Source organism: Cyprinus carpio, chromosome A20, assembly GCF_018340385.1.
Source record: "Cyprinus carpio isolate SPL01 chromosome A20, ASM1834038v1, whole genome shotgun sequence".
Lineage (NCBI taxonomy): Eukaryota > Metazoa > Chordata > Actinopteri > Cypriniformes > Cyprinidae > Cyprinus > Cyprinus carpio.
The window spans coordinates 25,504,880-25,529,966 of NC_056591.1; the positions used below are offsets into that span (position 1 = coordinate 25,504,880).

Below are 25,087 nucleotides of genomic sequence, written 5' to 3' on the forward strand. Positions count from 1 at the left end.
TCAGAGATTTTGACAATGTGGTCATTCATTTTTTTAAAACCAACACTTTTTCTACTTTGTGCCAGAGCAGATCCACTTGACTTGCTTCCATTGGTTTTACCATAATTCCTCATGACTCCTACACTGTGCTTACTTTTAAGTGAGACTGCATTGCTATTAGCAGTCAAAGCTTTGAATTTCTCTTTGTTGTTTGATGATAAATCATCATCTTTTAGAGAAACAGTCTTCTTTAGAGAGTCTTCCAGGCCCGATCTTTGGTCACTGAGGTTTCCTACACCCTTCAGTCCAGGACTGCTCCTATCTGGCATCTCTTTCTGATGAAATTCACTGGGACATACTGTCTGCTGACTGAACTTCATGTTCAGCATTTGTGGACTAACAGAGCGTCTCCTCTGGAGTCTTTGGGAGCAGTCCTTACCCTTCGAAATTCTAGATGTCCCTTCTCCTTTACGAAGGAAATTCTTCTTATCTGCTCCCCCGATTTGTGTATTAGTCTGTAAAATAGAGAGGATATTGCTAAGAACATACTTAAACTGTGTGAGTTACTTTTTGAATGCTGCTCTTACCTGATGCTCATGTTGGAGAATAGCTTGGTCTGTTTTGAGATGTTCTTCAACAAAATCTTCAAATGTTTTTTGCTCTTCTCTCAGTCCTGGTCTAATAGGCCTGTGTTTAAAAGATAGAATAAAAAAAAAAAAAAAAAAAAATTAAATCAAGTTCATTAGTCTTTGTTTAGCCGGTTATATAAATTATATATATATATATATATATATATAGATATATATATATATATATATATATATATATATATATATATACACACATATACATATATATACACACATATACATATATATATATATATATATATATATATATATGCTATGACAGCAATTTCCAACATGCATCATCAAGAGTCTCATATTTTTCATAAATATATATTTGCATCATATAATACCTTTCCTCTGGGTTTGGTGGGAGACTTTGCCTCGATCCAAAAGGACTAGGAGGACAGTCTTCTTGTGCAGGTTCTGAAGACTCTTCTTTAATAGGAGACAAGCGTCTGAGCTCTGCTGATGGTGCAACATCTGCAATGCAAACTGAAATCTCATTTAATATTACCTACCATATTTGAGCTAACCTGAACTGTTGTTATGAAATGTTATGCAATATATTTTTCCAACATTATGCAAGATATAGTCCTAAAACTGAACGGCTACATTGGTAAGAACAGAAAATTTTTAAACAGGTCATGTCCTTTTGCTAAAAAGGCAATACTTGCCCCTCAGCTAATTTTCTTAACAAAAACCCTTCAGTCTACTTAGGCCTGTTTAGACAAGCCACTAAATAGTCCTAATATACAAACTAAGGTGTTTCAGACAGAAGATCAATAACCATCACATTTTTTCATGTACATATGTCATAACTTGCACAGTCAACACACCCTACTATGGTATTGCTACAATATGCTCTGTTCTTCTGAGATACGATATTTGCAAATACATAAGACTATTTCTTAAACTACTTTTTTAAAAGTGTGCATTAGCTTTGTCCATTGTGTCAGCCTTTCTGACACTTGATCTTATCAGTGACGCTCACTGATTGCTCTATAAAAGATTTAAACATTAGTTGTCTTTGGTGACAGCCCTTTTTTGTCTTTATCATGACAGTTTGTGACATCAGGCATTTACTGTAACCTCTCAACAAGTAAAGACGTGAACGCTCCAGCAGAGGAGGTGCTTTGCCTTCAGGTCTGAGCAGCGTTTAAATGCTCTGCTTTGGTAGAACAGACGTTCACAGTTGTGTCGTCTTCTTACAATAGAAATCATTTTGGATCAAAATTTGGGAATATGGACAACTCCTCAAACTTGGACATCTCAGACAAAAACTGTCAGGAAAACATCGACCAAAACCGAGCGCTGTATATTTTCTACTCTTCTGTGGTAGCGCTGGAGTTAATCTTGGGTCTTCTGCTGAATGTTACAGTTATCCATCTCTTCGTCTTCAAGCTCAAGTTCTGGAAATCTAAGACCATTGACATTTTTTTGTTCAATCTGGTCCTGGCTGATATTTTGTTGCTGATTGGATTGCCCGTAAAGGCTTATAACTTTCAGCAGTGCAGTGAACACAAGGTAGTGTGCAAAGTACAGCTCTTTCTGCAGTTTCTCAACCGAGGAGCCAGCATCGCCTTCCTGACGGTCATCTCCATTTATCGATATTATAGCGTGGTCCATCCTGGGAAGAGGAGAGTCCTGAGGATTTTGAGAATGTCGCCTCAGATTTCTGTATTAATCTGGGTGCTGCTGGGAATTTTGACCATTCCAGCCATGTTGCAAAGTTTTATCAGATGCAACATCAGTGAAAAAGATGAGGAACTCAACACCAGTGTTCTACTGAGGGAAATTGTGTTTTTTACTCAGATTTTCATCCCCTTTCTAGTTCTTGTGTATTGCTCAATACGAATTATCAGAAGACTCAAACAGAAGTCGGTGGGTGACAAGACTAAGCTCCGGAGAGCGATGTTCCTCGTCACTTCGGTGGTTTTCGTCTTTGCTGTCTGCTTCTTGCCTTATGCCATAACAAGAGCAGTGCAGCTATATAATGATGGGCACGTGATGCAAGAGGAGAAAGTTACTGTCGTTAAACTGTACGATGGGCTTATTTGTCTGTCTTATCTTAACTGTCTGCTGGATCCAATCTTGTACTGCCTGAGCAGCAGTAAATTTAAGAAGTTATACATATCAATGTATATATCATTTTTTCTGGAGTTTGTACTGGATGAGGTTCAAGATGATAGTGAGTATGTTTTGGCCAAGTAAAAAAAAAAAACGAAAAAAAAAAACCAAGATCCTTTGAAAAGGATGTTGGGGGAATTTCAATCAGTTGCTTGTAATTGCATTTTAATACATTTTGAATAGTATATGGGTAGTTGACACATACAGTATCATGTACAAGATTTATTTATTAAAAAAAATAAATTTATAGGCTTAAAAATTATAGGAATGTATAAATGACAGAAATGTATATTTTAGGCACTGTGACCATTTTAAATCACATTTGTTTTCTGCCTTCTCTAGTTCATTTTAATTGGCACAGATTGTGACAGATGTACAAATAGTCCATGCAGTCATTATGAATTCAGCGCATGACCCCTTTAACAATAAATAAAATGATATAGGGTCATGATAGCTAATGACATAACAATTAGCCATATGCTTTTAAAAATAGTTTTAGATGAAGTAGCATTTCACACTGAAGCATGTTAATTCATTTTTTAATTCACCCCCTGTTTACGTGTCTTGCTTATATTGGAGTTTCTGATGGGAGAGATTTACATCTGTAAATGTGAATAATGATTTGTAGTCTGGAAACTAGAAACGCATGATTTAAGAAACTTCTCTGTCAGGCACAGAGGATGAAATGTGGAAGATGTCATGTTTTAATTGCATTTCAGAATTTTTGAATGTATAATTATGATTTGATTACTGATATGTAGAGAACATGGTATCTCAAATTAAATTTTATTTCCATGCTATTGTAAATATAACTTTGTCTAAAGTCTATAAACATAAAGGACTTCTTGATTCCTACCATTGGTGTTATTAGTTGCCAGAGCCTCTGACTCATTCTCAATCTCACCAGAACATGTGGCTTTGGTTGAGCTTTCCTCGAAGGCATCTAAAGCAGCAGGTTTTGGAGGAATAGCACCTGAAAAGCTCGGAGGTGTCTGGACTTGCCAGTGCGCTAAGAATGTCGGAGATAAAATCTGTCCTGAAAGAAAAAAGTAAAGTTCTGTAATGAAGAAAAAGAGTGGTGCATTTAGAACTAAAAACTTTACCTTTAATTACCAGTTATGTAAGAGTTTCTCCAAACGTACCTGGACTGATAAGAGAGAGCAATGCATTCTGTTCCTGTAAAACCCTCTGCAACTGCTTCACCTGAAGCTGAAGGATAATTTTCTCATTTTGGCCTGGATTCTGTTCAGAAAGAGATATGATCAAGATATAAAATCTAAATCTTTATTGAGATTAAAAAAATTAAAATAAAATGAAAGGATGTATACTTTATAAGCTGCATCTATATTAGCATGACAACAAATTAATCAGTTTTGCGTACAGTTTAACCATGATATTTGTAGTAAAAAAAAATAGGTTGGTTATACAAATGGTAATCTACATTACTACACTTTTAGGATAATAAATCCATGGTTAATTTTCTTAAGGGATTTTATATCTGTGTAGACCTTTTATATTTTGTCTTTGTTTGGTTTTTATAACCGTACTATACTGTCAAGTATAAGCTGAAAGCATCCAGTCATCTCATAACATTGAAGTGAATGTTAAATTGAATTAGTATATATTTAACAAATATTTGAGAAATTATTGGTTTATCTGATTGTATTAGTCAATATAGAGTGATGGTCAATATAAAAAGAGCAATTGGGAGAACCAAATTAACATAAAACAACATACTCATAATTAATAAAGAGAGCTTTTTATGTTAGCATATTCATCAGACAATAATTACACAATTTTGATTATGTAAAACCAACAATATTACAGCAGCATCAGAGCACTGGGTGTTAAATGTATGTCCTTGAAAGCACAAGGTTTTCTAGCATATTTACTTTAACTTCTCAGGTAATATTAATGGTACGACCTATTTCAGATGCGGCCGAAATTACAACAACAATGATTACATATACATATATTTAATTGTTTGATCAAAATTATTCCTAGGGACAATTTAGTAGTCACTGGATATTGGTAGGGACATGTCATAGCATCCCTAATTTTATGCCCTTGGCTAACAATATGTGTTGCAACAAAACAATTCCATATTTCTTTAATAAATACAATTATTAGTATTAAACATGGACAGAGATGTATTTGTACTTTTAGGTTTTAATCATTTATAGCTATGTAATATAACAAAACACTTAATGATGTCAGAAAATAAAAAAAACAAGAAAATGTAATTGACAATTTAACTACATACTGTAAGCTTAGATTTCAGGATTTTTTGGGCCAAAATCAGATAAAAAAAAAAAAAAATTGTATTCCAATTTTTTCAGAAGAGTAATTTGTATCTAAAATGGTCAATAAACAAACAAATAAATGAAATAATAATAAAAATGAAAAATCAAGGTATAAAAAAATAATTAATGTAAAGATTTACAAGAAAGAAAGAACAAAATGCAGTACCATTACCAAACCACTAATAAAACTCAATACTAACAAAAAAGTTTTTTTTTTTCCCCAAGACATTTTCTCGGTTCCTTTGTACAGATAAAATTTGAGTTTTTCAGAGTCAAAGTCAGGACCATTAAATATCAGAATATAAAATAATATCTGAAAAACTCAAATTTTATCTGTACAAAGAAACCGAGGAAATGTCTTTGTACATTTCCTGTTACCTGTAATGTCTCTTTATGTAACAACACCATCTAAAGGTGGTATTAAGACAACAGATTACTTTGTAAACGTTGATTCCTCTCACACCTACAAATTTCAGCCTACACATTTTTATTTACTGATGATGCTAAAGGACACATTCAGCAAAGTCTTGACACTAACCTCCTGAGGGGATCTTTGAGACATTATATGTTTGGCAGGTTGGCAGAAGGCTCTGCCCATTTCAGATCTCTGCTGTTCCTCAAACGTTTCTTGATTCACAGACTGAGATGGGAAACCGGGCTCAGATTCACTCATTTGAGGCAGCTGGCAGCTCGGCTGGTTTTCCTCATGATGCTGGACAACAGAGCAGACGGATTGAAGGGTCCCCAAATAGTCTGTCTTTGGACTCAAATGGGTTTCTACCACAGTTCGGTTTTGGGGTATTTCTGCAGACATTGCCCTCAAGTTTGACTGTAGAACTTTGGAGGAAGAGGTTTTTGTTTGATTGATGTTATGAAATCTCTATCAGTTATCATTACAGCAGTAGTTAAGGACAAATAAATCAAAGTGAAATCAATATAATCCTAACAAATCTTAAAATGTCACAGCCTTGAACAACTGAATACAACTTCATGTAAACACAAATCTGAAACAAACAACAAAATTTATAATGCAACCTAATCTGCGCAATATAAATTCAATAAAACTACAATTTACCTTGATCAATGTGTACACATGGGTAGACACTGCACAGCCAACAACTTCAACTGCAGTAGTTATAGTAACTGTAAACAGTGGATGTTGATACCAGATTAAAAAGCCAAACATTGATTGCTTTCCACAGTTTTGCTGAATGGAGGTAGAGTGGGGAAAACAAGCTTAAATAATGTATTTTTCTGAGACTGAAAAGCCTATTGCACTACTGGCTTATTTTGCTGTCATTCCCTCAATTTTCCCTTCACTTCAAATCTTGATTGCATTAGTTTTTCTCATGGTTGCTTGGCTCAGTGTTCACAATTGCGAAATTAGGCTGTTCTGTTTGTGTACTGAGTTAGCGTAGGACGGCTCCTGTCTTCTCGGTTGATAAATAACTTGTTGATTTGTGACACTGATGAGAATGTACTTGACTGAATTGATATGTTATGTAATTAATTGTATCATTTTGAATGCTGTATTAAAATTATGAAATAAATATTAATGTTCTGGGTCTCAAGAAACAGCAGTTTCTTTAATCAGTTGCTTTATAATTAATGACTTTATCTGCCTGTCCTTTTTCACTATATCTCATTGTTTTTCAGTGCAATTTTATTACCAAAATATCTTGATGCAAAGTAAAATCACTAATGTTAATCAAATAAAAAGTCCAACTCTGATAAATCATGCAAACAAACACATCTTGACCTGGTCCATGTCCTTGTTAGGACAATGATTGACGGATGAGTGATGGCCTTATGATGTTTGTTGTACTGACATGCTTAAAAGATTGAAATCCTCTCAAAGTCCCTGCCTGTCAGTGCGCCGACATGGAGGTACACAAAGCGGTTCTTTTACTTTGTCTCTTCCGTTTTACAGGTAAGCCAACAGATATTAATTAATGGCGCTTAAATAAAGTTATTTCTTCTATGCCATACATAATAAAATTTACAGACTAAAACCTATAACTAATAGCATTTATTAATCTGTATATGACTGATATGATCATGTTACCTTCAGGTTTCCTCAGGTGCCACAGCCAAAGCACAGGTAAGAAAATCTGGTCATCTGCAAATATAAAGCAAATGTGTTCTTTCAGTTCATGCTTTCAATCAAAGAGTATACTGTTGATCAAGCTTGAGATCTTGGCATTTTAGAAATATTCTGTAATTCAGTTTGATAGGGGCTTACATGGGCTCTAGTTTAGGGCATTTTGGCCTTGCTTCATCGAGTCTAGGAGAATACAGTAGCACAGTTCACAGAACCTATGAATCTTACTTGATCAACACTGATAAATCAACTTAGCCTATTTTTCAACCCTTTTTACATTCTACAGATGTTCTGGAAGCATATATTAAAACGGATGGGGCCTGGATAGTGAAACTGCCTAGAAGTCAATACACTGTGAAAACAGTGGAGGATTGTGCCGTCAAGTGTAACATAGAGACTTCCTTTACATGCAGGTGCAAGTCAGACCATAGCTAAAACTCTCAAAAAATATTGTGCTGTACTAGCGTAGACTGATCTGATGTTAATAATTGATAAGTGATGCTTTATTCTAATCTATAATTGTAAAATATATGTGTTTATATGTGCTTTGCAGGTCCTTTTTGTACATCGAAAAAGACCAGGATTGTGTAACATTACCCGCAAACTCAAAAACTGATCAAATACTACGAAGAATGAGTGCTGCTCTCTATGAGAAAAAGGGTAAGATTTTATAGCCCAGTCAATTTTATTACTTTACATATTTGAGGGTTTAATAGCAGATGATGGAGCCCCTAAAATCATTTCAGCATGCATTACTATCTTTTAAATTACCTTTAAATACATTATGAATTATAAGTAGCTGGCTATGCTTTTTCAGAAGTCTACCTGAGTTAATATATAATCTACATTTATCAAAGGGTAGTTTGGTCCATGTCTGTAAACAAAGTGAAGAAGATTATCTAAAAATCTACAATCCAATGAGGGGGTACTTTTTTTAAGGGCAAATGAATCAAGTACCGTCTAGGTTAAACAATGAAAAATATTTCAGTTACACTTTATTTCGATAGTCCACTTTAGACATTCTACTAACTATAAGTAACTTTCTAACTTCATGTCAACTAATTCTCATTAATTTGCAACTACATGTCTACTAGCTCTCAGAGTAGACTGTTAGGGTAGGTTTAGGGTTAGTGTTAGGGATAGGTTTAGTGTTAGTATAAATTGACAAAGAAAGTGTTAGAAGATATTAAGCAGACGGTCTACTAATACTCTACTAACTGCTAGTTGACATGTAGTTGCAAAGTTACTTACTGTTAGTAGAATGTCTGAAGTGGACTATTGAAATAAAGTGTTACCAATGTTTCAATTTTGGCTGGTTCGAAATATGCCTGATAGATGTTATCTTAAGCATTCTGAAGGTCAGTGGTTCTCAGCTGGTGCTTCAGGACCAAGATTTTACATTTAAAAACATGTTGTGATCCAACACAGTACCAAAATTATCATTAAAAATTATATTTATTGATACTGTGTCAGACCATACAATGTAGAAAACTAAAATAGATACTTTTTAAAATCCATAAAGAGCAGAAGTGTGATTTATAATGTTAGCGCTAGGCTATCACATGGAAGAAGAAACACTGGGCCAAAATACTGAGTTTATTTCGCCTTACAGCCTCTGACATTGGCATCAATAGATATGAGAATTTTTTTTGCCATCTTTATGTACACTTCTTTGGTCACACTTCATTGTTAGCAATTAGTAAGAATAGACATGAGATCTGTTTTTGTGTCACAGACCACAAACCATTTAGTGGGCAATAAGAATGTACAATAATTACTATTAAGAAAATTGCTAAATTATCATCAGTATTATATCAATGTCATTAGTAAATGAAAAGAGTGTATAAGCTTAGAATACAATAAATGTGTTTTTTAAGTATGTTGTAATGATTGCATTGAATTCCTTTTTACAGAGTACTTACTTGAATGCGTGAATGGCATTGGCACAGACTACAGAGGGACAAAATCCAAGACAAAATCAGGAAAAACATGTCAGCGATGGGAGGAAAAATTCCCCCATGTGCCAAAGTATATGTCTTAATTTGACTTTTCCATTCATGATGCTGCAAAAGAGAAAACAGCTATAGGAAATACAAAAACTACAGTGGTCAACTAATTAACCACAACTTTCCACAGCATAACGCCAAAGACACATCCAAAAGCTGACTTGGAGTCCAACTTTTGTCGAAACCCGGAAGGAGATAAAGGGGGTCCCTGGTGCTACACTACAGATCAAGAGAAACGATGGGAGCACTGCGATATCCAAGACTGCACAGGTACATTTAGCGAACAAACAGCTAAGTAGTGGTGGGATATCAAACTGATGGGCGAATCTTATGCAGAAGTTATCCTCCCCATACCCTGCTCACTCTGAAGAGGATTGAAAGTGAACACTCTGAAGGAAGCAGGGCATTACTGGTGTCACTGACACTTTTTCCTTTATCCAACTTTATCATGTGAACATCTGTACACTTAATTTACAGTATTTCAACTTTTTAAGGGATGTACAAGGGTGCAAAAACACAGTTTAGATTTTGCCCCTTGAATGTACTCTTGAATATTTCCAGAGGACTGTATGCAGTGCAGTGGTGAAAACTACAGAGGCAAGATCTCCACCACTGCGAGTGGATTGACCTGCCAACGCTGGGATTCTCAGAAACCCCACAACCATGGTTACATCCCTTCAGTGTGAGACATTATCTTTTATAGCACAAATGGGATATGGTCTATTTTGGGCATATTTTGACTGTGGTCTGTTATTTGTAGCCTTCCTGATAAGTTCTTGGAAGAGAACTATTGCAGGAACCCTGATGGAGAGCCCAAGCCCTGGTGCTTTACTACTAGTCCATCTATCCGCTGGGAATCCTGCTCCATTCCTCGATGCAGTAAGCAATGTTCTTATCAACCTGAAACACAAAGTTGTGTGTCAAATGATTAGTTCTTTATTTACTGGTCATTGTTTTCTTGTAGCAACTGTATCACCCACAATTGTACAGGAGCTTACCTGTGCAAGTGGAGAAGGTAGTTCCTATAGGGGCACCATTGCGGTGACAGTCTCAGGAAAAACTTGTCAGGAATGGTCATCCCAAAGTCCCCACAAGCATTCTAATACTCCAGAGAACTACCCATGCAAGTAAGCATCAACATGATGGTTTTGAGGGACCCTTTTGTTTTAGGGGTTCAAACTCTACACATGGAGGACTGCCTTTGTGCAGAGTAACTAATCAAGATAATCAAAATTACAGGCAGGTGTTTTAACAGGGTTAGAACTGAACTCTGCAGGACAAGGCCCTCCAGGAGCACTATGGCACACTTGAACTAGAACAGGTGTCCATTTCTGCTCCTGGAGGACCACTGTCCTGTAGAGTTTAGCTCTCACCCCATTTTAGCCTGAACGAGTTAATCAAGGTCTTAAAAATTACTAGAAACTCCCAGGCAAGTGCGTTGGAGCTAATCTCTGCAAGACAGGACCCTCCAGGAGCAGGGTTTGACACAGTTGAAGTACCAAACTTCTTCAAAGTCTGAATAATACTTTAGGGTAAAACAATGAAATTTTACTTGCTCCAGTATGCCAAACACAATACTGACTGAACAGAGAATGCAACTAAAATTTGTTTCCATCCCAGAGGTCTTGATAAGAACTACTGCAGAAACCCTGATAATGAAAGAAGTCCATGGTGTCACACCACAGATCCCGAGACACGCTGGGAGTACTGCAGTGTACCTAGTTGTGGAGATCAGCCTATACCTGGTCTGTGTTGAAGGAGCCATTACAAATCCATATCTCATTAATTGTAGATTTTGGTGTCCTTTCTTTTTTATTTACTTAAAGAGGTCATATGATGCAATTTCAAGTTTTTCTTTCTCTTTGGAGTGTTACAAGCTGTTTGTGCATAAGATCCCTAAAGTTGCAAATACTAAAGTCTCAAACCCAAAGAGATATTCTTCATAAAATTTAAGACTCGTCCACGCCCTGTGGGAAGATTTGCATAACAAAGCCCAAATGTTCACGCAGAGAAAGAAGGCGTAACTTTGATACTCGCTGTAGTATTGTTGCTGTCGCCACCATGTCGTCGTTAAGTTGTATTTACAACACTGTTCCAGAACAGTTCAACCCAAATATTCAGATGTGTGCAGCGCATTTTACAGAGGACTGTTTCCTGAAAATGGGAGAGTAGCCTACATGTTATCTTTGCACAAAGGCTGTTTTATAAAGTGGGGCAATTCCAACTTTGCAAGGACAGTCTGGCGCTTCTCACTCAAAGCCTGTAAGTACGTTTCCATATTTAAAGAATTTGCCACTGCAGATTCAAACGTGAGTTTTGAGCAGTGTAGAGTAGCACTTGTTGTTTGTCGTTTCTCTGATCACAAATGCAGACAAGGTTTTGTGTTAATGCGGCACGATGCAATGCAACCCGTATTAAAAAGTCATTATAATCAGTAATTATGTCCCCACTGGATGCAACAAATGCCTTGTTTGTAATGGGTTTTATTGTTTTTGTCTCATCGCGCTGGGACAAGGCATCATAGTATGGTAAGGGGCGTAACATTTGCGTCACACGCTTGAGGTATTCGACCAATCACAACCAAGTTTGTGGAAAATAATGTGTTTTTTGAACCTTAAACCGCATTACGCCAAATACACAAAATCATTTTCTTTTTAGCAACGTCATATGACCCCTTTAAGAACAGGTAAAAGAGCTGTGTATAACATAAATATGTGATTTGCAGGAGAGCCGGTGATCCCTGATGGTGAGGAATGTTATGAAGGTGATGGAAGCTCCTACCGTGGTGCCATGTCAGAGACTATCAGTGGAAAGAAATGCCAGTTCTGGACATCCATGGAACCTCATCAACATTCCAAAACACCTCAGAATTTCCCAGCAGCGTAAGACCCTACACCGAATTGCATCAACATGAACTGTGGCAGCCTTTGGCTCAACTCATTTCACCTCTGGCTGCTGTCATGGTTTCACCCATTATGCAGAGATCTGAGGAGGAACCTGTGCAGGAATCCAGATGGTGACCAAGCCCCTTGGTGTTATACCACAGATCCCACAGTTCGGTGGGAATACTGCAACATTGAGCGGTGTGACAGCAAGCCCGGCACACAAGAGCCCCCTACCAATCCAGAGCCTGCAGCTTCTCCATCCACTTCTCAGGAAACAGGTTTATCCACCTACAAGCTAACAAATTAATCAGATGTCAAGAGTACCATAGTATTGTCTAAGGGTATGAGTAACAATGTGCTTTGTTTATTTTTGCAAGATTGTAAGGTTGGCAATGGAGCAACTTACCGGGGTCCCACATCCACTACTATAATGGGAGTGACCTGCCAAGCATGGAGTTCAATGACCCCCCATCACCATTTAAGTTTTAACCCTGAAACACATCCAGACAAGGGTCTAGAGTCAAATGTAGGTCTATGCAGTAATTTTTTTTGCATTTTTGAGGGCAATAACTGACTTTTTAATAGTTTTTACTTGGTTACTTTGTTAGCAATGCAGAAACCCAGACAATGATGTGAATGGACCTTGGTGCTATACAACAGATCCAAATAAGAAGTGGGATTACTGTCAGATCCCAGACTGCGGTAACAACTCTTAATATTCCTCTTGGGAAATTTTTGACTCCAGTGGCAAGGGAAATTATTGAATGCTAATTGCTGTTACTGGGGCTTAAATACAAACTTTTAAATACAAAATTACTTTATAACCAGATGGCCTGAAATGCGGACAACCAGCAGTAAAACCCAAGCGGTGCTTTGGGAGGATTGTTGGGGGATGTATTTCCAAAGCACACTCGTGGCCTTGGCAGATCAGTCTTAGGACCAGGTAAACAAATACGCTACCTTTCTCTACCCCTGTACTCATTAATAGGCAGAAAAGAAATTGTATTCATCAACCATTATTTTCTGTCATACCAGAGGCAAAAATCATTTCTGTGGTGGAACGCTAATTGATGCCCATTGGGTTCTAACTGCAACTCACTGCCTAGAGATGTAAGTGACTGTTTTTTTTTTTATCGTTTGATAGCACAAAAAGGCAAATGAAGGGTTAATATGATGCAAAACATGAATTATTTCAATATAGGAGTACAAATGTGCAGTGGTTCTCACTTTGCTTCTGGGAATTCACAACCCTGTACATTTTATTTGTCTGTGGACCTCTGAACTGGAGTTGACAACCATGCACTGCACTAGCATATAGATGACTTCAAAGCCCCAAACAGACATGGAGTAAAAACCAACTCTTAATGGGTTTATACAGCTAACTATGAATGAACCATTATGCAGGTCTGAGAGTCCATCTGCCTACAAGATCTTGCTTGGAATCCACACAGAACGTGCAACTGAATCATCAAAACAGGAGCGAGACGTTTCTAAGATTATTAAGGGACCAGCTGGAACTGACATTGCTCTTCTTAAATTGGACAGGTTAGTCTTCTGTTGTCCACCGTTCATGTCTGTAACTGTTGCATTGCCATTGCAAATGAAATAACACACTGTGTTGCAGACATCTGGTGAAGTCTGTAATGTTTTAGATGTTTAAATACAACAGTTAATTCCCCAACACTGACTCAATTATTGGCATGAGTTTTTGGTGGGACTTTCTGTTTGTTTGACCAATGGCAGATGGAGAGTGATCAGGAATCCTGATTAAAAATAGCCACTATCTTCGCAATTCCAACGGTGACACTAGTGGTGCAAAATGTACACACTTCTCTTTAAGTGCCCCTATTATGCAATTTTTAAGGTTCCTACAATAGGTTTACAGTGCATACAAGGTCAAAAAACACTTTCATTTTTTCAAAATATCACTTCATTTCCCAAAGATTCTGAAACAATTCATTCAAAGCAGTTATAAGATTAGTTTCTCTAAACATTTTCCGTAAGCCTACTCTGCTCTGATTGGTCAGATGGCCCAGTCTGTTGTGATTGGTCTACCGCATACAGCACGTGTCAGAAAAACGATACGCCCATTTCCATAGAACACTCGATATAAAATACAAACATCTATTATTTCTCATACTAACAGGTTGTGATTCAGTGGAGCAGCTGGTCCAAATGAACTGGGTACTGAGCCATTTTTCAAGAACAAGTGCTTTGTGAATCCCGCTTTGAACTCCCTGAGATTAGAGAAGCAGACATCAGTAAAATAACGGGAACACAAAAAAGATTGGGGTTGTACTGCTGTGGTACAGTGGATTCATCATTCTGAAGTGAAAATAAAACTAATTTACTTTCACAGCATAGGCCACAGCATCTTCTCGAAATGATGTTAACCACACAAACAAACTACAGTGTTTGTGGACGGGGTCAAGTTGTTCACAGCCAGACAATGCAGAACATAGGCGGGCTTTATGCGAATGTGTTACCCCGAATTACTGACAACTTGATTAGGCTGTTCAGAGTCGATTCTTTGTTTTGGGAGACAATAACTTTATTTTTCATGCACTTTCAGCTCTACAAAATTGTTTTTTTTTTTTTTCATACTTCGCAGGTTGTTTAGATTCACATACAGCTACATTATACACTGCATGAAAGGCAATATTCTAAATGGTATATTAGGGGCACTTTAAGAATTATTTGACTTCGCTACTTTGTGTTAAATTAAATGCAGATCTGGCTTTTGAAACTGTAGTCTAGTCTAATATAACAACCTCATTTTATTTATAATGACATTAAGACATTATGTCTTATGATATACTCATGATTTTATCTGATTTTAGGCCTGCATTATTAAACAATAAGGTATTGCCTGCTTGCCTACCAGATAAGGACTACATTGTACCAAGCGATACTGAATGTTATGTAACAGGCTGGGGGGAGACAGAGGGTAGGTCACTTTAATAAGTACATATAGCCAAATGGATTCTTTATCTGTTTAAAACCATTTTTGACTTGTATATATATATAATATATATATATATATATATATATATATATAATATATGACTTGTATATATATATATATATATAAGATTTCATAGCTTCAAGCCTATCTGTTTCCTAGGAACTGGTGGAGAGGGTTTCCTGAAAGAAACTGGCTTCCCTGTAATTGAAAATAAAGTCTGCAACCGTCCATCATTTTTGAACGGCCTTGTGAAGGAGCATCACATGTGTGCAGGAAACATAGAAGGTGGAACGGACAGTTGTGAGGTAAGGGAGTGTGGACTACAGTCACATTAGAAAAAAAATAATTTAGGTTCTTCTAGATTCAATGACTTAATTTGCTCAATTCCAAACCCTAGTGAGCTGCCTACCTAGACAGCATTTTTAGGCATAATCATAAATATGAACATTAGAAGCCTTATAAAGTGCCTCACTTGGGCCACATTTTAAGGAAGAATTGTGATATGTTTCTCACTGATACAGCAATCCCACAATGTATTTCAACAAACTACACTTTATTCGGTACTAGACAATAGATCCATCCAAATGAGATTTGAGATCAGAGTGACAGATTTTCAGTGAATAGCAACTCAAATTGTGACCTGTTCCTCACACTCATTTAGGGTGACAGCGGTGGGCCTCTCGTCTGCTTCTCACAGAACACCTTCGTCCTTCAGGGAGTGACATCATGGGGTCTTGGCTGTGCCAAGGCCATGAAACCTGGAGTATACACACGCGTCTCCAAGTTCATTAACTGGATAGAACAGAGCATGAAAGAAAACTGAGCATGGAATAGTCAAAACTTCCCTGCAAAATGATGTGTGGAATTTAAGTGCACAACCAAGAATGTAATAATGAAAATGTTATTGATTCATAAACTGTGTACAGTGTGTACAGTTATATGCACATGCTGGATATGCTCTGATTCGAGGCAATTCCAATAGATCATATTTTATTGCAAAACTCTTTCAAGACCCTAAAATGTAATCAGATCTAATATAAAAATGTTTTCCTACATTAAAGGGGCGGTAAACATCTTTAGAGAAAGTCTCTTTATTTGTGCTCCAGTTTTGCTGTTACAGTAACAATGCACTAAAATGTTAAAACCCTAATAAGTGACAAAACAAATAAGTACAGTAACATTTACTATTAGCATGAATAACTTAAGCCAACATTTTAAAACATACATAGTCAAAAATGTATTTTTAAAAATGTAAAATTAAAACACAATAACTATCTAAGAGAAAAAAATACAGTAGCTAGTCAATAAAAAAAAAATCAATATTTTGATTAAATCCTCAAAAGAGAAGGGATAAGCGGTATCACTTAATAATAAAGTTAAGCAGGTTGCTGTTTTCTGTCTCAGCTCAATCAGACTGCTGTAACTTCTTTGTTTGATGTCACATCACAGGGCAGCAAATTCTCTAGCTGTTGACTCTTCAGCTGGTTTACTTTGTTTCTGCATGTACAGTTCACATTTGTGAAGAAAGGTTCAAGGTGACAAAGGTTACCATGGCGAAGGTGCAGGGAGTAAAACCTCACCTGTTTGGACAGTCAACATCATCAATAGTTTCTGGAAGAGGCACACCTTTGGTTTCAGGTAACAGCAGAACCAGTCCACCGGCCACGAACGCAAGAGCACCTGAGAGAAACAGCCTCACAATGCAACTAGAACATACTCAAAATCACAATATCATGGCCAAGGGTAACGTGTTTCTGTTTATTTTTGAGGGGCACCAGAAGAGGTTAAGCTAGGACACATCCAAAGAATTTTTTTTTACAGTATTTTCTGTGTAGTGTACAGAGGGGGCCAGGGTTCAAATGCTGCTATAATTATTGCAGCATATATAAAATCTTGTAATAAACTGCCATGGTTTGTCTAGTTAGCATGACCAGCCCCTGGTGGTAGATGCTGTAACTACAACATTCAGGAATTAAGTGTATCTATATATTAACATATATTTTGGCTATTTTTTCAAATGATTTTTTTTTTTTTTACAAGAAACATAAATTATATATACATTTATATGCACACACACACACACACATACACACACACACATACATGTTTGGCCAATGCAAATTTCACTGTAGGTCCTTTAAAATTCTGAAAATAACTTTTCTCTGCTTCCTTTAATGTCACTCCTCAGAATAGTTTCTAGTGAAGTGTTTAGGAGTGTGTGTGTGTGTGTGTGTGTGTGTGTATACCATCAGCCAATCAGCTGTCAGGATGCCATTCTCCTGCATCTCAAGGTTAATAAGTAACATTTGGTGATATCTGACAATACAAACAAAACAGTTTGTGCAAATCTGTTTTTGTACCAAAAATAATGAGAGGTAGTTCTTGCCAGATGACAGCAAGCCTGTAGAGCAGGAACGGCGCTATAATCCCGCCAATGTCACACAGTGTGGAACAGACCGAAACACCCAGATTTCTGAGCCAAACAACATCAGACAGTAGCATTACAAACCACAAATGTTATATATCAATCTGTAAAGGATATATATACTGATTCTTGATGTTAACTATTATCTGTGATGCATAATGGAAAAAAAACAACAACAAAAGAAAACATAGTCACGTTGCATTATAACTTACCTGATAACAGTGGGATATAGTTCAGTATTCACAAACACTACCATTTCAAAAGCCATAGTGATGCCCAGCCGTCCAACACAGGCAACAGCACTTTTTAACCAGAACATACCTGTGGAGGTAAATATACATAATAACCACCCTTTCTCAGTCAAATTTAATTCTGATTCAAATGATAACCCACTGTCGGGGATGAACGCTGTGATTAAGCAGGCCGCCCCTGCCACGATATTTGCAGCTGCAAAAGGAAGCCGTCGACCGATCCGCTCAATAGTGAGGAGGATGAGGAAAGCTGCTGGCAATTCCACGATTCCAGAGATGAGGAAGTCCACGTACACGTTTCCTCCGAGGATTCCCAGCCTCATAATGAGACCCTGGTAAACCACAGCACTGGTGAACCTGGTGATACAATGGACAGGTTACAGATACATGTTCGGCCTACTGTACTTAACGTTGTGTTTTGGATCTGACGTACCAGTTGTAGCTCAGGATGAATGTGAATTTTCTCAATTTGGAAGTCTTGAACAGGTCCATGAAAGACACCGTCGAGATCGACTCTGTGTTTTCATCAGTCAGTGTCTGATGGATGAATTTATATGTTTAAGAGACATTTGGGCATTCAGTGTTACTTTATGCTCATCGTTGTAATGTAAACCTTCTACCTCAATATTCTTGGACAGTGTCTTTTTGTTCTCCTTGGCTATTGCTTTTGTGATCTCTAGTGCTTCGATTCTCTTGTTTTGGCTGAGGAGCCATCTTGGTGATTCGGGGATAAACCTGAAATTCAGAGTGTATTTAAATAATGCAACATTGCTACTTTTGTCCAACATAGTGCAACTCAAAAGTTTCTAAAAAATGACAAATAAATAAATAACTACATTTAAATATCCTAAATTTATTTAAACCCTGGTTCTTTGTGGTCATCCTGAAATCATACATGGTTTGGGAGTAAATTAATTTAATTATATTATTAATTCAAACATTAATTTCTTAAAAAAAATAGTGTATTTTGAAGATGTACATGTGATATTGATGTCTGTCTGGGTAAAATACAACAGTATTTGTATCCTAATTAATATTTTATATTCTAAACTAGGAACAAGACAGAAAACAAGTTTTATGAAGGTGGGTTGGTGAGGATTATAAACGCACACAATATCCCTATATACAAATTTGCACATAAACAAGTAAATAAATCTGGAAAACACAAGTGCGGCCTTCTGAAGACATGCACCCGTAAACAGGCCCTTACCAATAGTACGTCAGGAAGCAGATGTAAGGAATGGTGAAGACCACCTGTAGCCAGCGCCAGTTTGGTATGAAGTACGCTAAGAGAGGAAGGATGAGAATGCCCAGGCTGAAGAACATCTGATAGGTCACTCCCACCATTCTCCTGTATTCCACTCCAACCAGCTCTGTGACTGCAGCCAGGAAACAAGAGATAATGGAACATGAGGATATCTGAAATATCAAGGATGCTAGTAAACGTTTAATGCAATACCACTGCATCTGAGCTGAAACCAACACACTTATCAGAAACATAAGTGTGATTTAATCATTTGAAAATGTTTTGTTACTTAGCACGTATCCAACCATCCAGCCGCCCTTCACCCCAAAGCCAAAGAGAACTCTGAACACCAGCAGGGCGATGTAATTAGGGGACGTGGCCACCAGAATCCCTGCTACTCCGATGAAGAAGTTGGTCATTACGAAACTCTTCATTCTGCCGTATCTGTAAGAAAAAATAAAAACAAATGTGAATCAGTTAGATGGTTACTGAAACAATCATTTCGTGCATGCCAATAAAAACAATTACTTGTCTTTTGTTTTATAGACTGACTGTTAAAATGTACACTACTGTTCTGTTCAAAAGTTTGGGGTCAGTAAGATTTTATGTTTTTGAAAGAAGTCTCTTAGACTGCATCAATTTGATTAAAGAAAAACAAACGGTAATATTGTGGAATTTTATTACAAGATAGAATAGTTATTTTCTATTTTAATGTATTCTAAAATGTAATTTATTCCTGTGATGCAAAGCTGAATTTTCAGCATTATTAACATACCTGTAAAAATGTATTATCAATGTTGAAAACGTTTGTGCTGCTTAGTATTTTTATAGAAACTATATATATATATATATATATATATATATATATATATATATATATATATATATATATATATATAATTTCAGAATTCTTCTATGAATAGAAAGTTCAAAAGAACACCATTAAATTATTCTGACATTATAAAATGTTTTAATGTCACTTTTAATTCAATTTAATGCAACATTGCTGAATAAAATTATGTATTTCTTTGTAAAAATCTTAGTCCCAACTTTTGAACTAGTGTATGAATCTCGATTGCACTGAAGAAAAAAAAAAGAAAAAATTTGATTACTGTTTTTATAATGTGCATAATAATGGGGATTCATGAAGGCACATGACAATTTTTTTTTTCTTATTTTCCTGTTTAAAAAAAAAAAAAAAAAAAAAAAAAAAAACACTATACAATTTAAAATTAAGATACATTTTCTTGAGAAGCTGTTTGAAACATTCCTCAGACATTTTAGTCCATATTGACATGATGGCATCAAGCAGTTGCTGCAGATTTGTCAGCTGCACATCCATGATGTGAATCTCCCGTTCCACCACATCCCAAAGCTGCTCTATTGGATTGAGATCTGGTGACTGTGGAGGCCATTGGAGTAAAGTGAACTCATTGTCATGTTCAAAAAACCAGTCTGAGATGATTTGAGCTTTGTGACATGGTGCATTATCCCTGCTGGAAGTAGCCATCAGAGGATGGGTACACTGTAGTCATAAAGGGATGGACATGGTCAGTAACAATACTCAGGTAGGCTGTGGTGTTTAAATGATACAAAACGCCCAAAGTGTGCCAAGAAAATATCCCCCACACCATTGCACCACCACCAGCAGCCTGAACCATTGAGACAAGCAATATGGATCCATGTTTTCATGTTCTTTACGCCAAATTCTGACCCTACCACTTGAATGTCGCAGCAGAAATCGAGACTCATCAGACCAGGCAACGTTTTTCCAGTCTTCTATTGTCCAATTTTGGTGACCCTGTGCGAATTGTAGCCTGCGTTTCCTGTTCTTAGCTGACAGGACCGGCACCCACTGTGGTCTTCTGCTGCTGTAGCCCATCTGCTTCAGGGTTCGACGTCCTACAACACGTGTGTTGTAACAAGTGGTTATTTGAGTTAATGTTGGCTTTCTGTCATTTCTAACCAGTCTGCCCATTCTCCTCTGACCTCTGACATCAACAAGGCATTTTCGTCCACGCAACTGCCGCTCACTGGATTTTTTTTTTTTTTTTTTTTTTTATCTGTTATCTGTAGAGATTGTTGTGACTGGTTGTGACTGTAGATCAGAGTTGACCAGCAGTTCTCAGACCAGCCCGTCTGGCACAAACAACCATTCCACGTTCAAAGTCACTTAAATCCCCTTTCTTCCCCATTCTGATGCTGTTTGATCTTCAGCAAGTCATCTTCACCACGTCTAGATGCCTAAATGCACTGAGTTGCTGCCATGTGATTGGCTGATTAGCAATTTGTGTTATCAAGCAATTGAACAGATGTACATAATTGCTAAATGATTAAATGTATAAATGTAAACTTGTAAAGTGGCAGGTGAGTTTTTATGTATATATACTCACACATAGTTGAAGTGTTTTGTATATATGCTAATTAAAAACTCTAAATGCATCTGTATAACACTGAAAAAAAAATAATAATAAATATAGCTGCAAGCAGCAATTACGGGGCCAAGCACTACAGAAGCAAGCCTCAGACCAACTGCAGGAATGAGTAATTAAAACCATTTTAAGATTATTTTAGTCAAAATGGCTGAAAAATCATAAATACTGTAAAAACTAAACCTTGCAATTTTTCAATCTACTCGGCATGAGCCAAGATTCAGAGGAAAAAATAATTTTCATTTTCTGGTTTACGGTTCAAAAGTTATAAGCATAAACATGAGTGCAACTTTGGACAAGTGGTGGCGCTAGAGCGTTTGAGTTAGAGACTCCAAATATGCTATGGTGACTTTTCTCACTGTCCTCTATCAGTATGCCAAATTTTACAACTTTCCTGCAAGTGGTTCTATGGGCTGCCATAGACTTGCAGCAAAAGAAGAAGAAGAAGAAGATCACGCTAACGGATACAATAGGTGCCTAAGCACCTTTGGTGCTTGGCCCCTAGTAATAATAATAATAATAGAGGATTGGGAAACCCCGTAGTACTGTAAGTGTTGGTCATACTTGTCTGCCAGGTATCCAATTGCAATGCTGCCCACTAAGAAACCAACACCGAGCGCGGCCTGGAACATGTCAACATACCAGGCGTCTGCACACACTAGATCAAACTGCAACACACAGGTCTCACATCAGACATTTAGTTCTCTCATTGCACTTCACACAATTATTACCAAAATTATTACCACTACTCACCTCAGTCACAAACGACTGTCTCCCTTCATAGTCGTACTCCCAGCCATCTGTACAGCCCGTCATGGGTAGAATAGAATGCTGAGCCAGGATGAGCTCACTTTCTGGATTGTCACAGGTTAGACCGGTGGTGTTCCAGTCCATGTCCAATCTCTGACACTGACTGTACGTCACCCCTGCAGAGCTGTTCATCAAGGGTACAGTCGCCCTACGTGCATCTTGAAGGCTCCAGCCACATCTCTCCCGGATCCCGCTGACGCCTGGGTCACGGCACCAATGTTCGGGGGTGAAGCCCTGGAAAACAATCCCTACGTATACAAAAGAAAATGGTATGGAGACCAAACAGAAAATGGACACAATTCGCATCTGGCTCCGACCGAATGCCCCGGCCTCCTCTAAGATGTCTTCAAAAGTGGTCATGGTCAATGTATGCCTGGTGGTGGAGGACCTGAAGGCGTCCACAGCTGTAAAAAGAGGTCCTCTAAATTGAGGCAGAGTATTTACCCACAGCTGGCTGACCAAAAGTCCAGAGGAGGTTAAAATTTGAAATACTCGTGCTGTGACTGACCAATCACATGCTGTGATGGCCACCAAGTTACATTTTAACCACAGTGACATCTGAAGCCCGTTAAGTAATTTGCCACTGTATCATTTTTGTTTCTGAAAGTATTGTATTATAACGGTTCAGGAAGTGGTTTAGTAAGTTGTCTTTGACACTGTATCATCACACACTGCCAAAGACTTTTTACTTTAAACGATTACTAATTTAACTAAACCCTGAAACAGTCTGGATAAACTTTTTGTCTAGACTTTAATGGTGAAAGCACATAACACATTAAACAAATTAAAATTATTTAAAATAAAGCTGAAATAATACAAAATATAAATATTAGATGAAAAACTTTATAGACTAAATAAACATTAAAAATGTTTCTTTGAAAACTAAATTAAATAATTTGAAGCATTAAAATTACTAATTGGAAATCAATAAAAGCTAAAACTGAACTAAACTAAAAATAAAAAAGTAAACCTAAATAGTAATTTTGGTTAATAAATAGCAAAAGCACTAAAATTACTATATACATACATATGATGGGTGCACAACTAATATTTACATAATATTACTAACTGGAAATCAATGAAAAACAAAACTGAACTCAAATTAAAGCTGAAAAAAAATAATTAAAACTAAATATTAAGAAAAAATAATACTAAAAATGGCACAAACACAAAATTACTACAATTTAAACTAAAATTGAAAACTTAAAATATAAAAATTTAAATAAAGCTGATATACTTTAAAACAAATATTAGATGAAAAACAAATCTATTTCAGTTTGATGCAAAGGCAACATTTCTAATGTCAAATAAACCAAAACAGAAACGAAAAATAAATTAAATGGTAATATTAAAAAAAATGAAAAAAATTATGAAAATGACAAAACCACAATATACAAAATATTATTATATAAAAATATATTATAAAAAACACTGGTTTGATTCAAATTGCTTGAGCAAACCTTCAGACTAGTTAAAGTAGTGAGATAAAACACAATAAGAAAAACTCCTAATAAGAATGCATGCTGAGGAGCTCATAGTTTTATTGAAATAATGTCATAATATCTCAGCATAAATCCCAAAACAAGATGCTATAAAACATGACAAATACAGTCTGAGAAGAGCTAACGCCTCTATCAGGAAAAAACAAAAAAGGGACTATCTCAGGACCTTCTCTTGAAGTATTTCAGAGAACTGTATCGTACAATATCCCATACAGCAGGTGCAGACATTTTTTCAGCAAGGAGAGGGGGAGCACATGATGACCAATAGCTATCAAGTGCACCATCCACCTTCTGCCCTAAAGGACAGGGGAAAAAAAAAACTGTCCACCAAAGTGCAAAGTAGCAGGAGCAGTGAGTTATGATGGATATACAGAACTGGTGTGGCTTTAATTGGCAACCATATATGTGAGGAATACCCTGACGGATGGCAATACAAGCCTATGAGACAAAATATTAGAGCAAAGACATTACGCTGGAGTGAAAAACACTGTACACATGCTGCCAAACAGGACCAGTGTCCCATTGTACCTTCACTGGCATGAGAGAAGAACGTTTTGGTAAATAATTTCTGGATAGCTGACAGCAAACCTGCAACACAACTTGTTTAAATGTTTGCATCTTTCTTAAAACTGAGTTAGTCAGCATAAGGACATGAGCTGAAACCAATTCAGCAAATAAAACACATTATTTTTGCAGGTGTTCGGGGTGTTGTATTCCATTAAAGCAACTGAAAACAAAATTGTTCACGCAAACGGAAAAAGTGCTTTGTCAAAGGCTTTCTGCCACCTGCTGTACTTTTGGCTTCTTTAATAGGCACTGGTTTCTTCTGCGCAAAACATAAAATAAAATGACAAAAAACGGTTAAAAGAATAAGTAACAATTTACAATAAAGTTCAATTTGTTAATGTTAATTAGTGCATTTGGTGTCACCAACTAACCATAAACAATACTTTTACAGAATTTATTAACCTAGTTAATGTTATTTCCACATATTCTAATACATCCTGCAACATTTCAAGTTGCATAAATAAACATCAGTTAATGTATCATGAACAAACATGAAATAACAAGTAACAGAATATTTATAAATGAACAGATTAATAAATTCTGTAAAAAAAAAAAAAAAAAAAAAAAAAAAAAATTGTTGTTCACTGTTAGTTCACATGGAGCCATGGGTAAATGGTGATTAGAGGCAAAATTTGAGTGCCTTTGCATTCTCTCGCAATCCTTTTTATTTGTAAATTTGCCCTTTGCTCGTAAAACATTTGTTCTTTTGCAAAACTATCGCGTTCCCCTGAGAAAATATGCACTGACTTGCAAAAGCACTAAAATATAGTTTTTCCTCCCACCTCATATCATTTCCATCACAAAAGTTTTGTTAGCGAATGACAAAATCTCTTGGGGAAATGCAAATGTTTTGCAAGCA

General features: G+C 36.6%; 3 protein-coding genes across 3 annotated transcripts; 2 read left to right on the forward strand and 1 right to left on the reverse strand.

Moving 5' to 3' along the window:
• Nucleotides 1–1,688: 1,688 nt before the first annotated feature.
• LOC109085172 (12-(S)-hydroxy-5,8,10,14-eicosatetraenoic acid receptor-like) lies at nt 1,689–2,819 on the forward strand. Its single transcript, XM_019099807.2, has one exon. The coding sequence runs from the start codon at nt 1,851–1,853 to the stop codon at nt 2,817–2,819; it is 969 nt and encodes a 322-aa protein (XP_018955352.2). The 5' UTR covers nt 1,689–1,850.
• Nucleotides 2,820–6,830: 4,011 nt separating this feature from the next.
• LOC109066107 (plasminogen-like) lies at nt 6,831–16,074 on the forward strand. Its single transcript, XM_042778390.1, has 20 exons — nt 6,831–6,968; nt 7,110–7,139; nt 7,426–7,552; nt 7,693–7,799; nt 9,053–9,167; nt 9,276–9,415; nt 9,707–9,827; nt 9,906–10,024; nt 10,110–10,272; nt 10,766–10,890; nt 11,871–12,027; nt 12,127–12,308; nt 12,408–12,556; nt 12,639–12,732; nt 12,859–12,973; nt 13,066–13,140; nt 13,435–13,575; nt 14,871–14,977; nt 15,155–15,300; nt 15,657–16,074. Exons 1-20 carry the CDS (start codon nt 6,920–6,922, stop codon nt 15,816–15,818), a joined length of 2,424 nt encoding a protein of 807 aa, XP_042634324.1. The 5' UTR covers nt 6,831–6,919; the 3' UTR covers nt 15,819–16,074.
• Nucleotides 16,071–22,630, reverse strand: slc22a2 (solute carrier family 22 member 2). Its single transcript, XM_042778394.1, has 11 exons — nt 22,103–22,630; nt 21,914–22,017; nt 19,207–19,361; nt 18,882–19,050; nt 18,292–18,406; nt 18,105–18,208; nt 17,814–18,028; nt 17,633–17,741; nt 17,356–17,468; nt 16,576–16,675; nt 16,071–16,492 (listed from the first exon to the last, which is right to left on the reverse strand). The coding sequence occupies exons 1-11, from the start codon at nt 22,517–22,519 to the stop codon at nt 16,405–16,407; spliced, it is 1,689 nt and encodes a 562-aa protein (XP_042634328.1). The 5' UTR covers nt 22,520–22,630; the 3' UTR covers nt 16,071–16,404.
• Between the last annotated feature and the right edge of the window lie 2,457 nt (nt 22,631–25,087).

Bases quoted from the DNA above. Each gene is read 5' to 3' on its own strand.
- LOC109085172 (XM_019099807.2), top strand. From the start codon at position 1,851: ATGGACAACTCCTCAAACTTGGACATCTCAGACAAAAACTGTCAGGAA.
- LOC109066107 (XM_042778390.1), top strand. From the start codon at position 6,920: ATGGAGGTACACAAAGCGGTTCTTTTACTTTGTCTCTTCCGTTTTACA. The intron at 10,025-10,109 runs GTAAGCAATGTT...GTTTTCTTGTAG, and splicing joins CTGCTCCATTCCTCGATGCA to CAACTGTATCACCCACAATT. The intron at 12,974-13,065 runs GTAAACAAATAC...CTGTCATACCAG, and splicing joins CAGATCAGTCTTAGGACCAG to AGGCAAAAATCATTTCTGTG.
- slc22a2 (XM_042778394.1), bottom strand. From the start codon at position 22,519: ATGACCACTTTTGAAGACATCTTAGAGGAGGCCGGGGCATTCGGTCGG. The intron at 18,029-18,104 runs GTACGTCAGATC...TTGTATCACCAG, and splicing joins TTCATCCTGAGCTACAACTG to GTTCACCAGTGCTGTGGTTT. The intron at 16,493-16,575 runs GTGAGGTTTTAC...CTGTACATGCAG, and splicing joins GATGTTGACTGTCCAAACAG to AAACAAAGTAAACCAGCTGA.